The sequence below is a fragment of the Salarias fasciatus genome, unplaced genomic scaffold (assembly GCF_902148845.1).
Source record: "Salarias fasciatus unplaced genomic scaffold, fSalaFa1.1, whole genome shotgun sequence".
Classification (NCBI taxonomy): Eukaryota; Metazoa; Chordata; class Actinopteri; order Blenniiformes; family Blenniidae; genus Salarias; species Salarias fasciatus.
The window spans coordinates 347,327-359,412 of record NW_021941391.1 but is presented as its reverse complement, the minus strand read 5'-3'; the positions used below and the strand labels follow the sequence as shown (position 1 = coordinate 359,412).

Sequence of the window (12,086 nt, the reverse complement as noted above, 5' to 3'; positions counted from 1 at the left end):
ATGCGGAGCCTCGTGTTGCTCCTCATTTCACAACCGGCGGCAGCGCCGGTTGTGAAATGAGGAGCAACATGAGGCTCCGCCTGACCAGGGCCGCCGTTTCTCCGCAGGCCGGACACCCCTGAGGAGGAGGAGCCGCCGGGCGCCGCCGCGGACCGGACACCATGCCGGGAGAAGCCGTTAAGGACGCCATGAGGACCCCGGCGCCCCCCGAGAAGCCGGCCGACCCCGAGCCGCCGGCGCCGCCGCCCGCCGCCGCCGCGGTCAGCGTCCCGCTGGTGAACGAGGTGCAGCTGACGGCGGCCACGGGCGGCGCCGAGCTGTCCTGCTGCCGCTGCACCGTGCCGTTCGGCGTGGTGGTGCTGATCGCCGGCGTGGTCGTCACCGCCGTGGCGTACAGCTTCAACCGCCACGGCTCCACCATCTCCTGCCTGGGCCTGGCGCTGCTGGCCGCCGGCCTGGCGCTGCTGGCCGCCAGCGCCCTCTGCTGGAGGCTGCGGCTGGAGCGCAGGAAGGAGCGGCGGCGCGAGAGCCAGACCGCCCTGGTGGCCGGCCAGAGGAGCGTCTTCAGCTGAGGCCCGGCGCCGGCCGGCGGCGGACATGTTGGATTTCCGGGCTGCTGGAACTCTCACGGAGCTCAAGCCGAGGATTTACGAGTCGGCCGGACGAGGAACATCTGGCGCTCCGGGAACGCCGCCAGGAGGGATGTACCGCGCCGCACGGAGGACGCTTCCCGTCAGTCTGCCGCCACCGCCGCCGCCGCCGCAGAGGGGAACGGGAAGCACCCCGGCGGCGGTGAGCGGTGGCGGCTCGGCGGAACGTTTACCGTCTTGTCTTCATCCTTCAGACTCGGCTTCAAACTTTCCTCAGCGACTCGTCACGACGATTTGAACGACGGGAATGTGAGATCAGGGACGTCGACCTTTGACCTGGGGCCAAAAACAGCCCGACTTCACTGCCAGTTAGCATGCTAGCATCATAGCACTCAACAAGTGAGAAAAAATACAGAGGAAAATCTTCACGTTTCAGAAACTGGGAACTTTTCCTGCCGCTGCGGTTCTGTTTGTTCTGATGGGAGAAAACAAACCGAGCTGCTTCCTGCAGGAGCAGCGTCCCTCCGACTCCGCCATGTCTGGAGCTACAGCTAACAGGCTAACGCTAACTGGATAAAGCTAACAGGCTAACGCTAACTGGATAAAGCTAACAGGCTAACGCTAACTGGATAAAGCTAACTGGATAAAGCTAACAGGCTAACACTAACTGGATAAAGCTAATAGGCTAAAGCTAACTGGATAAAGCTAACAGGCTAAAGCTAACTGGATAAAGCTAATGGTTAAATCTAACTGGATAAGCTAACTGGCTGAAGCTATCTGGATAAAGCTAACTTGCTAAATCTAGCTGGATAAAGCTAACCAGGTAAAGCTAACCGTTTAAAGCTAACCAGGTAAAGCTAACCCTTTAAAGCTAACTGGATAAAGCTGACTGGCTAAACCTAACTGGCTAAAGCTAAATGGCTAAAAAAACTGGAAAAAGCTAACTGGCTGAAGCTATCTGGATAAAGCTAACTTGCTAAATCTAGCTGGATAAAGCTAACTGGATAAAGCTAACCGGCTAAAGCTAAATGGCTAAAAAAAACTGGCTAAAAAAACTGGATAAAGCTAACCGGCTAAAGCTAACTGGATAAAGGTATTTCATGAGCATGAAGGAAACCGGCTTCCATTGCAGATCGTCGCTACGTTCTGCTGTTCTGATGACTCAGTGGGACCCCTGCTGGACAGACGAGGAGCAGCAGCTGGACTTCCTCGTCTTCCTCTGATCTTCGGCTCAGATCAGTGTGAACTCTTCGAAGCGTATCGGTGTAACTTGACTTTTACCATGAACGACTGTAACTGGATTAATAAAGTTTTATTAGAGCTGTTACTCACTCATTCCAAAATCTTCAGTGGAAAATAAAATAGCATTGTTTAATCGTGTATCAGTGAAGCAGATGTTCTGGAATGGCGTGTGCACGTTCTGACGTGCACGTTGGGAACAGTGGAGACTTATGACCGAGAAACAAATAATCACTTCACTAAAATAACTTTTAGCTAAATTAACATGGAGTTAAAACCTCCCTCCAAAGAATCCCATGTTTTCGTGTTTTGTCCTGAATATTCAAACGGCTTCATGATGAAAACGTTCTTTTCCTATTGGGCCATAAATACATATGAAGAAGTTTAAATCTGTTCTTTGTGCTGGTGTTTCTCGGAGAACGTCTTAAAGCCGTGATGTTGTTCTGTTTGTCGCTAACAGCCTCACTTCCTGGTTCCTCACGGTTCCTTCAACACGTCACGCTGCTTATCAAGCTAAGATAAACGGACCAAACTCAAACTGGCCTGTTTCAGCAGGCATTTTCTCAAAGTGTGGTGCAGCAGGACAGGGAGGAAACAGTGTTCAAATCCGAACGTCCTGACGAGGCTGCAGGAACTCACTGAAAGGCAGAATATGGCCCCTTGAATGCACTGGAGCGGATGGGAGAACAAATGCATCTGGAGAGAGAACCGTTTGACATGGAGACAAAAAGAAAGCTTTGTAAGAATCACAAGGACTGGAGCTACGTTTTGATGCATAATTTGTTAAGATTGAGCGAGAAATGTTTCCGTGGGGACGAGAGAAAAGCTTTTTTTGTTGTTTAAATGGAGAGCCTCTCCAATACACTCCCATTCTAAACTCCAGAAACTCCAGAAATTCTCTCCACACTTTAAAGCAACACTAAGGAACTTTCAGGTTTCGTTGATTTTGGCGGCACCAGTGGACAAAAGCGGTAGTGTTTTGCCTGAAGGAATACTACAGTTCCCATGAGGCCTAGCGCGTGGCGTCGTAAAATGCTGCTCCCGGGGGCGTGCTGTCGGACTGAACTCGCCTTCATTTGTTTCCAGGGGCTGTGTGAAGGACGGATAACGACGAGGTCATGAATCTAATGGTGGCTGAACAATGTTATATCATGATGTGACGCATGCTGTAAAGCAGTTCGCACATTTGGAGTTTCTTAGTGTGGAGGGTTCCTACCACACTCCTCACAGCTGCTCAGTCCAAGTGAAAGCAATACTGACGCCCTCAGCCCGTGACAGAGGGGGCATTCAGCTAGTTGTAAGTCGAAGTATCATCACAAAATATATTAAAATGTTTTATTAAGGTTGAAAAGTTCCTTAGTGTAGGTTTAAAGCTCACTGTTTAAATTTGGTAGAAGACATTGAAATGAAGTTTTCACATCTGGATAGAGGACAAAAACACCAACGTTTTGATACTTTAAAGGAATACTCCGAAGATTTTGGACCCACGCCCTATCCCGATCATTTACAGAGTGAGATAAGCTCATAAATACCTTTTTGTGTCCGTTAGTCCAGCGGCTGGCTCCCAGCTGTTAGCATCGTAGTTAGCTTAGCTCAACTACGGCAGGTGAAGAGGAGACAGAGCCAGACTGAGAAAGTGGACAAAATCCTCCTTCCAGTGGTCCAGGGGACGGCGTATTAGCAGGCGAAGTAAATCCGAATGGTTATAAAGCATTTTAAAAGACGTATTTTTTTTTTCAATCCGTTAAAATGATGTTTTGATCCACACAGACCTGCGCATGCGCAGCGCTCCGCGGAAGGATATACCGGAGCACAGCAGTAGAAGCATAGACTCAGCCGCTGTGCGCCGGTATATCCTTCCGCAGCGCACTATGCTTGTTCAGTTTTGTGTGTATCAAAACGCTATTTCAAGGGATTGAAAAGAAAACACGTCTTTTAAAAGTTTTATAACCATTCGGATTTACTTCGCCGTCCCCTGGACCACTGGAAGGAGGATTTTGTCCACTTTCTCAGTCTGGCTCTGTCTCCTCTTCACCTGCCGTAGTTGAGCTAAGCTAACTACGATGCTAACAGCTGTTAGTAGAGTTGCCAACCGTTCCTTGAAAAACGGAATCGTTCCGTATTTGGATGTAAAAGTGTGCGTTCCGTACTGAGCTGAAAAGGAACGCACTTTGTTCCGTATTTCTGAGAGTCAAAACGTGAGCAATGGAACTTGCGCTTTTTTTTGAAAACTTACGGTAAATTGTTCACCGGCTCTCTGACGTTCTGTGACCAATGAGCTGACAGAGATGGCTTGACAACGCAGAATCACTCTTATCTCATTGGTCAAAAAAAGACCGTTCCCAGGAGGCTGCGGCAGTTCATTGGCCAGTAGTCAGTTTGGTCACAGAGCGCATGGGAAGAAGTAAATGAAAACATTAAAGCAGCGCAGCATGGCTTCCAGAGACATGTAAGTTTGTGCCGTTTCCATATCGGATATATTATGTTTAGTTCATTGATTTGTGTCTGCTGCTGCAGACTGTGGAGTGTTTTCAGTTTAGAAACGGTACCTTGTTGGTTTCTTTGTTCAGAAGGTTTTTCAGTTTTGATTTTGCACTTTTTTAGTTGAAAATAAAAAAAGAACATGTTAAAATCCAGAAGAGACAGCAGCTGTTTGATGTTATTTTGCACATTTAGCAATAAATATAGAATAGAATAGAAATAGAAGACTTTATTAATCTCACAGTGGAGAAATGTACAGGTGTATAGGCTCATAGTACCCACAGCAGGGTGCAAAACTAATGAATGGTGCAATAATTAACAAGTAACAGTGCAAATCATAGTAGGATTGACAATAGAAGCTAAAGACAATGAAGATCTGACTGTATGTACAACCTGAATCTTAAAAATATAACAGGATATATATAATATATACAATATAGACAATACAATATGCAATATATGATGCAATATATAACTATACAGTATGATATAATATATACAACATGTTTTAGTGGAGTGAATGGATACAGCAGAGTGAATGGATGATAAAGTGTCACTGAATTTTTTTAAAGGGGGGGTGCAGGATACTATAATGTCCAGGATTATTGCTCATATTCTACACAGTAGAATTGTACAGTCTGACAGCGGTGGGGATGAGAGACCTGTGGTAGCTCCTTCCTGCTCTGAGGGTCTCAGTCGCCTCTGAAGGAGCTGCTGAGCTGCTCTACCGTCCGGTGCAGTGGCTGAGAGCTGCTGCCATGATGATGATGATACTTGAATGATAACTGTCTCACTGTAGGCCTCAAACACAAACTGATCAAGCTGATCATGAGTTATTGCAATCTTGCTACTGTAGGTGTAATGCAGTAGCCTAATGTGTTTTTATAGTCTGTAATAGGAGTAACTGTGGCAAAATGCTGTTATATATGCGTTTTTCACCCCCCAAAAACCCAATTTTTTTCAGCTGCCCGCGAGAGGCGTTCCTTATTTCAATCTCTGGGAGTTGGCAACCCTAGCTGTTAGCCAGGCACTGGACGAACGGACACGAAAAAGGTATTTATGGGCTTATCTCACTTTGTAAACGATAGGGATAGGGCGTGGGTTCAAAATCTTCGGAGTATTCTTTTAACGATGCTTCTATGTGAAAGTATGGAGAGGCACGGTGGACTTGTTCGGGGATGACTTTCTAAAAAATTTTCAGCCGACTCATCCGGTAACATGGGGAAAAAATTCCCAGTTTTTGGGAATTTTTCTCCGAATTCTTTCACCAGAACGCTGAGAAAAGTCACAGCTCACTAGAGTTGCCAACCGTTCCTTGAAAAACGGAATCGTTCCGTATTTGGATGTAAAAGTGTGCGTTCCGTATTGAGCTGAAAAGGAACGCACTTTGTTCCGTATTTTTGTGAGAGTCAAAACGTGAGCAATGGAACTTGCGCTTTTTTTGAAAACTTACGGTAAATTGTTCACCGGCTCTCTGACGTTCTGTGACCAATGAGCTGACAGAGATGGCTTGACAACACAGAATCACTCTTATCTCATTGGTCAAAAAAAGACTGTTCCTCGTAGGCTACGGCAGTTCATTGGCCAGTAGTCAGTTTGGTCACAGAGCTCACGGGAAGAAGGAAATCAAAACATTAAGGCAGCGCAGCATGGCTTCCATAGACACGTAAGTTTGTGCCGTTTCCATATCGGATATATTATGTTTAGTTAATTGATTTGTGTCTGCTGCTGCAGACTGTGGAGTGTTTTCAGTTTAGAAACGGAACCTTGTTGGGTTTTTTTTGTTCAGAAGTTTTTTCAGCTTTGATTTTGCACTTTTTTAGTTGAAAATAAAAGAAGAACATGTTAAAATCCAGAAGAGACAGCAGTTGTTTGATGTTATTTTGCACATTTAGCAATAAAAATAGAATAGAATAGAATAGAATGGAATAGAATAGAATAGAAGACTTTATCAATCTCACAGTGGAGCAATTTGCAGGTGTATCGGCTCATAGAACTCACAGCAGGATGCAAAAGTAATGAATGGTGCAATAATTAACAAATGATAGTGCAAAATCATACTGGGATTGATAATAGAAGCAAAAGACAATAAAGATTTAACTGTATGTACAACCTGAATCTTAAAATTATAACAGGATATATATATATATATATATATATATATATATATATATATATATATATATATATATATATATATATATATACAATATATACAATACAATATGCAATATATGATGCAATATATAACTATACAGTATGATATATAATATATACAACATGTTTTAGCGCAGTGAATGGATACAGCAGAGTGAATGGATGATAAAGTGTCGCTGAATTTCTTTAGGGGGGGTGCAGAATATTATAATGTCCAGGATTATTGCTCATATTCTACACAGTAGAATTGTACAGCCTGACAGTGGTGGGGATGAGAGACCTGTGGTAGCTCCTTCCTGCTCTGAGGGTCTCAGTCTCCTCTGAAGGAGCTGCTGAGCTGCTCTACCGTCCGGTGCAGTGGCTGAGAGCTGCTGTCCATGATGATGATACTTGAATGATAACTGTCTCACTGTAGGCCTCAAATACAAACAGATCAAGCTGATCATGAGTTATTGTAATCTTGCTACTGTAGGTGTAATGCAGTAGCCTCATGTGTTTTTATAGTCTGTAATAGGTATAACTGTGGCAAAATGCTGTTAGATATGCGTTTTTCACCCCCCAAAAACCCAGTTTTTTTCAGCTGCCCACGAGAGGCGTTCCTTATTTCAATCTCTGGGAGTTGGCAACCCTACAGCTCACTATTCCTGAATTTTCCATGTTTTGATGTGTGTTTTGTGTTGCTGCTCCAAACAGTGCGGGACGAGTTACGCCACAAAGGTTTTACAGAAGAAGATTCTGATGAAGTTAATGGCCGGGCAGGCTCAAAGAAACATGCTAACACATGCTGCAGCTAACAGTCATCATGCTAACAGTCATCATGCTTGTAGATAAGTCTATCCTGCTTGTAGCTTACAGTCATGCTTAAAGTCATCATGCTCGTAGCTAACAGTCATTGTAGCTTACAGTCGCCATGCTTGTAGCTCACGGTCGTCGTAGATAAGTCTAACCTGTTCATAGCTTACAGTCATCATGCTAACAGTTGCCATGCTTGTTGCTAACAGTCATCACAGCTGGTAACAGGTCCCACTCACAGCAGGGGGCACACATTAGACCTCGTCATCACCGACTCCCTCCCACTCACAGACCTTGAGGTTTATGATATTGGTGTTTCTGATCACTCAGCTGTTACTTTCAGAGTCCCCAAAACATCATTTCTCGCTAAACCCAAGGCACCAGATCACCTTCAGAAACATTAAAAACATTGATTCCTCTTCCTTCTGTTCTCATCTGCAACAGCTTCCCCCCCTCTTCACTTTCAACTGTCAGTAACCTAATGAACTTCTACAGTTCATCTCTCACCTCTATCCTGGACATTCATGCCCTGCTATAACCGCCGACAGTAACCTTCTCCCGCTCTGCTCCACGGTTCACAAATGAGCTGAGACTGATGGAGCGATCCGGCCGTCCTGGAGCTGCCTACAGAACATCTGGCCTGACGGTGCGTCAGTTGGCTTACCGGGAACATCGCAGATCATATGCAGAAGCCCTCTCCAAGGCCAGGTCAGACCACTGCTCCAGCCTCATCAACAGTAGCCCAGGTAGCTCCAAACAACTCTTTTCCACAATCAGCCATATTCTCAAACCGCAAATCACTCCTCATCACGAGCACACAGATACAAAATGCAACCGGTTTCTTGACTTCTTCACCACAAAAATTGCCGACATCCACTCCTCTCTCACCTTCAAACAGCTCCTCCACTGACACTCCTTCAACACCGATCACTCAACAGTTATCGCACTTCACACCCTCAACGCAGCAGCAGGTCCAGGAAATCATCTGCAAATCCAAACCCTCCACCTGCCCCCTCCACCCTCTCCCGTCCCCTCTGCTCAAAGTTCACAATCAATCCATCAGCCATCTCATAACGAAAATCATAAATGATTCATTGGCAAAAGGAATCATCCCACCCACACTCAAACCTGCCGTCATAAAACCTCTTCTCAAAAAGCCACACCAGACCCTGAGCCCCTGTCAAACTACAGACCAGTCTCAAACCTTCCATTCATTTCCAAACTCTGAGAAAAAGTTGTTTCCTTCCAGCTACGTCATCATCTCAAAAACAATAATCTCTATGAAAAATTTCAATCAGGTTTCCGCCCCTCCCACAGTACAGAGACTGCACTCATCAGAGTTACAGACGACCTGCTGATGGCCTCTGGTTCTGGTTCCACTTCCCTCCTCATCCTCCTCCACCTCTCTGCTGCGTTTGATACATAGACAGTAAATAAATGGACAGACCTTTCCTGACGTCACCCATAGAGTTCTCAACCGCCGTTCTGAAGACTTTACCGAGTCCAGCTGGACGTCTCCACATTGAATATTTGAAACCGGATGTAATGTGATTGGTCCAGCCCGTCACGTGACCGCATCTCGTGGACAGAGGAGGCGCTGTGATAGGGCGATTTATGCAAAACTTTAACTCGTAATATAAAATCAACAGATGATTTATGTGAAAACCAGAGTCTGGTGAAGCAGCAGGTTCTAGAAACCAGAGACAGAGACCAGAACCTGTTCTGAAACCGGAGCTTTATGTTTATTTTCACTCTGAAAAATTTTTGAATGGTTCCAATGAGACCGGGGCTCTTTTTGAAACCAGCATCATCGCCCCCTGCTGGAATTTCTCTGGAATTACAGCTTTTTTGCACTTCCGCATTATCTTCATGATTTATGAGCGGAGGCGGAGCCTGGTTTGATACAGTCGACCACAACGTCCTCCTGCACCGTCTCCAGCACTACCTCGGTCTCTCTGGTCCCGCCTCCACTGGCTTCACTCCTCCCTCACCGACAGGACGGAGTACGTGGCTCTGGGGAGACAAAATCCAGGCCTCACAGCATCACCTGTGGGGTCCCCCAGGGCTCCGTACTCGGTCCTTCCCTCTTTACCATATACATGCTTCCCCTGGTCGTGTCGTCAGCAAGCATGCAATAAACTTCCATTGCTATGCTGACAACACACAACTCTACATCAAAATTTGATCCAACAGCTCTCCTGCCCCCCCTGTCTCCCCCCTCCTCTGGCCCCCCCCTCAGCTCCTGCCCCCCCCCCCCCCCCCCAGTTCCTGCCCCCCCCCTCAGCTCCTGCCCCGCCACCTGCACCGTCTGGTCCAGCCCAGGACACGGCCCAGGACCATGGGGGACCGGGCCTTTGAAGCCGCAGCTCCCCGTCTGTGGACCGCTCTCCCAGACCTCCTCAGGGCCCACAGACGGTGGAAGCTTTTAAAAAAGGACTGAAGACCTTCCTTTTTAGAAAGGCACACCAGCTAAAGCTGCTTTTAAAGTTTGCTGTATTGTAATGTTTTTAACCCCGTGCCTGTTGTAGCACTTTGAGATGGTCTTCAAATGTAAAGTGCGTTACAAATAAAACCTATTATTATCATTATTATTATTATAGCTAACAGTCATTTATCTGGTCAGAGTGATGATTTCTTCTTCAGCTTCGACTGGTTTCAGTCTCTGAGCAGCGGAGGACGAGCTGCTCGGCCGTCGCTGGATTTATCGTTCTACTAAAACGACGGTTCTGGAGACGTCTGAACGTCCAGATGGTTCCGTCCAGGCAGAACGGAGGCCGGGTTCAGCCTGACGTCGCTGTTCACCAGCTGGAGGAAGGATCTGGAGGATCTGCTGGATCTGGAGGATCTGCTGGATCGCAGGAGTCGGGCGTCACCGTCTTCTCATCAGAAACACAAGAAACGCTTCGTGATGCTTCCGATGCTTTGAGCTCGAGGAGCAGTCAGAGGTGACTGTAGGATTCCTCTCCTCAGTCTGTGTTCTCCTACAAGACAGCTCAAGAGTGGAATAAGATCCCACAAAGCGTCAGAGAACCCAGCTCATACGTCTCCTTCAAAAACTAACTTAGGAGTTGGCTAATCAATAGTCAAAGATGTGAAGACTGAACTACAGCCGCTGGGGCCGGACCTGGTCTTCCTTTTCTCTGATCCTGAGCATTAAACATGACTGTAACCGAATGAATACGATATGTGTTTTGTAGAAATTTTGTGTATTAATGAGTAAATTATTTATATATTTTTTTAGTGAGTATGAGTTTGGGTCAGATAATATGTATATAGCTGTTTATTTTATGTATATTTGTCTTTTTATTGTTGATCTGTATTCTGCACTTTGCATTTGTATGTATAATTTTTATCTCTTCCCCACCAGGCGCTGGCCTTGTACTTCTGGCAGGGGGGACAGCCGATGTACACTAGCCTTTTGGCTGACGCAGGTGCATTTACAGTTATTTTTAATAAAAAATGTTTTTTAATGCGCAGTGTCCCTCCGAAACAAATAAAGGAAAATGAAATGAAATGAAATTTCACCCTCAGAAGTTTCATGTTTTCACTCACCGAATTTTTAACTGATTTCCTGAATAAACTATTTCTCTGCTGTAAAACCGTCGACATGAATCCTGGATCGGTCTGAAGATCAACACGAAAAACAGGATAAAGCTGCAGGTTTTAAACATGTTGTCACAAAAATCCAATTATTTTAAAATATAATATTGTACATTAAATTAACTTTTTTATTTTTGTTTATTAATGTATTAATTTATTTGGATAATAAAACAATAAAAATCCGCATTGAATTGAAAAAAATAATTATCTCAAAATCAGACAAAAGAAGAATAAATCCTTTGGAAATCGAACACAAATTTCATGAAAAATATGTCTAAATATAAAAAGTAGCAGTTAATTATTTAAATTTAATTGAGGAAAACCTGTCAAATCATTTCACATTTAATTTTTATTAATATAAAACTTGAAAAATATAAAAAAAAGTCTTGATCTGATAAAAACCACTGATGTTTATTTAATAAGATTTAATTTGATGGGTTTTTCAGTGAGAAGTCCTGGAATCACGTTAAAATCCTGAATTCTCTCCGTTTCCGGTTCTCGCCGCCCGGCAGCAGAGCGCCGGCGGAGCGCCGCTCTCCGGTTCGACCCCGCCGGGTTTTAAATAGCCGCCGCCGCCGCCGCCGGACAGGAAGGAGTATTTATAGGCAGCATCTGTGGCCCGAGACACCAGACACTACAACCCAACGCCGCCTGCGTCAGAGGACACACACACACACACACACACACACACACACACACACACACACACACACACACACACACACACAGACTACGTTTCCATGCAGTCAGGATCGGGGTTCAGGTCAATAATCTGGTCTCTGGAACATCTGGAACCCGGTCACCTGCTGAAACAGACACCGCTCCTCTGCTGACAGGATCAGGGATCAGGAACCAATCAGGATCTCTCCATTCAGACACCATGACTGCATTTGCACTTCATGCCACTAGGGGTGCTGTTTGCATGTTCAACCTTATTTCACACAGACACCACAGAAGAAGAAGGGCTGGCGCCTCTCTGCGGCTGTGTCGGGAACTGCATACTTACCTACTACCACACTAACTCATTGAGTATGCAGAGCGTCTACACTGGCAGTATGCCATTTTGAGTATGCCAGAAGTTCCCGGATGCATACTGCGTTCGCCAGAACTGTTGAGCAGACATCGTGGGTTCACTTCTCATACTGAAATTACCCAGGATGCAACGTGACGGACTTGACGGATGGTTCTAGATAGAATTTTCCCTCCAGTTTTTGTGCCAGTCGGGAT

General features: G+C 45.6%; 1 protein-coding gene across 1 annotated transcript in view; it reads left to right on the top strand.

Moving 5' to 3' along the window:
* tmem100a (transmembrane protein 100a) overlaps positions 1-1,965 on the top strand; it is a 3,652-nt gene extending 1,687 nt beyond the window's left edge. The window contains exon 2 of the mRNA XM_030087624.1: positions 108-1,965. Coding sequence (XP_029943484.1) covers positions 162-572 — 411 coding nt within the window. The 5' untranslated portion in view covers positions 108-161 and the 3' untranslated portion in view covers positions 573-1,965. The remainder of the gene's footprint in view (positions 1-107) is intronic.
* The last annotated feature ends 10,121 nt before the right edge of the window (positions 1,966-12,086 follow it).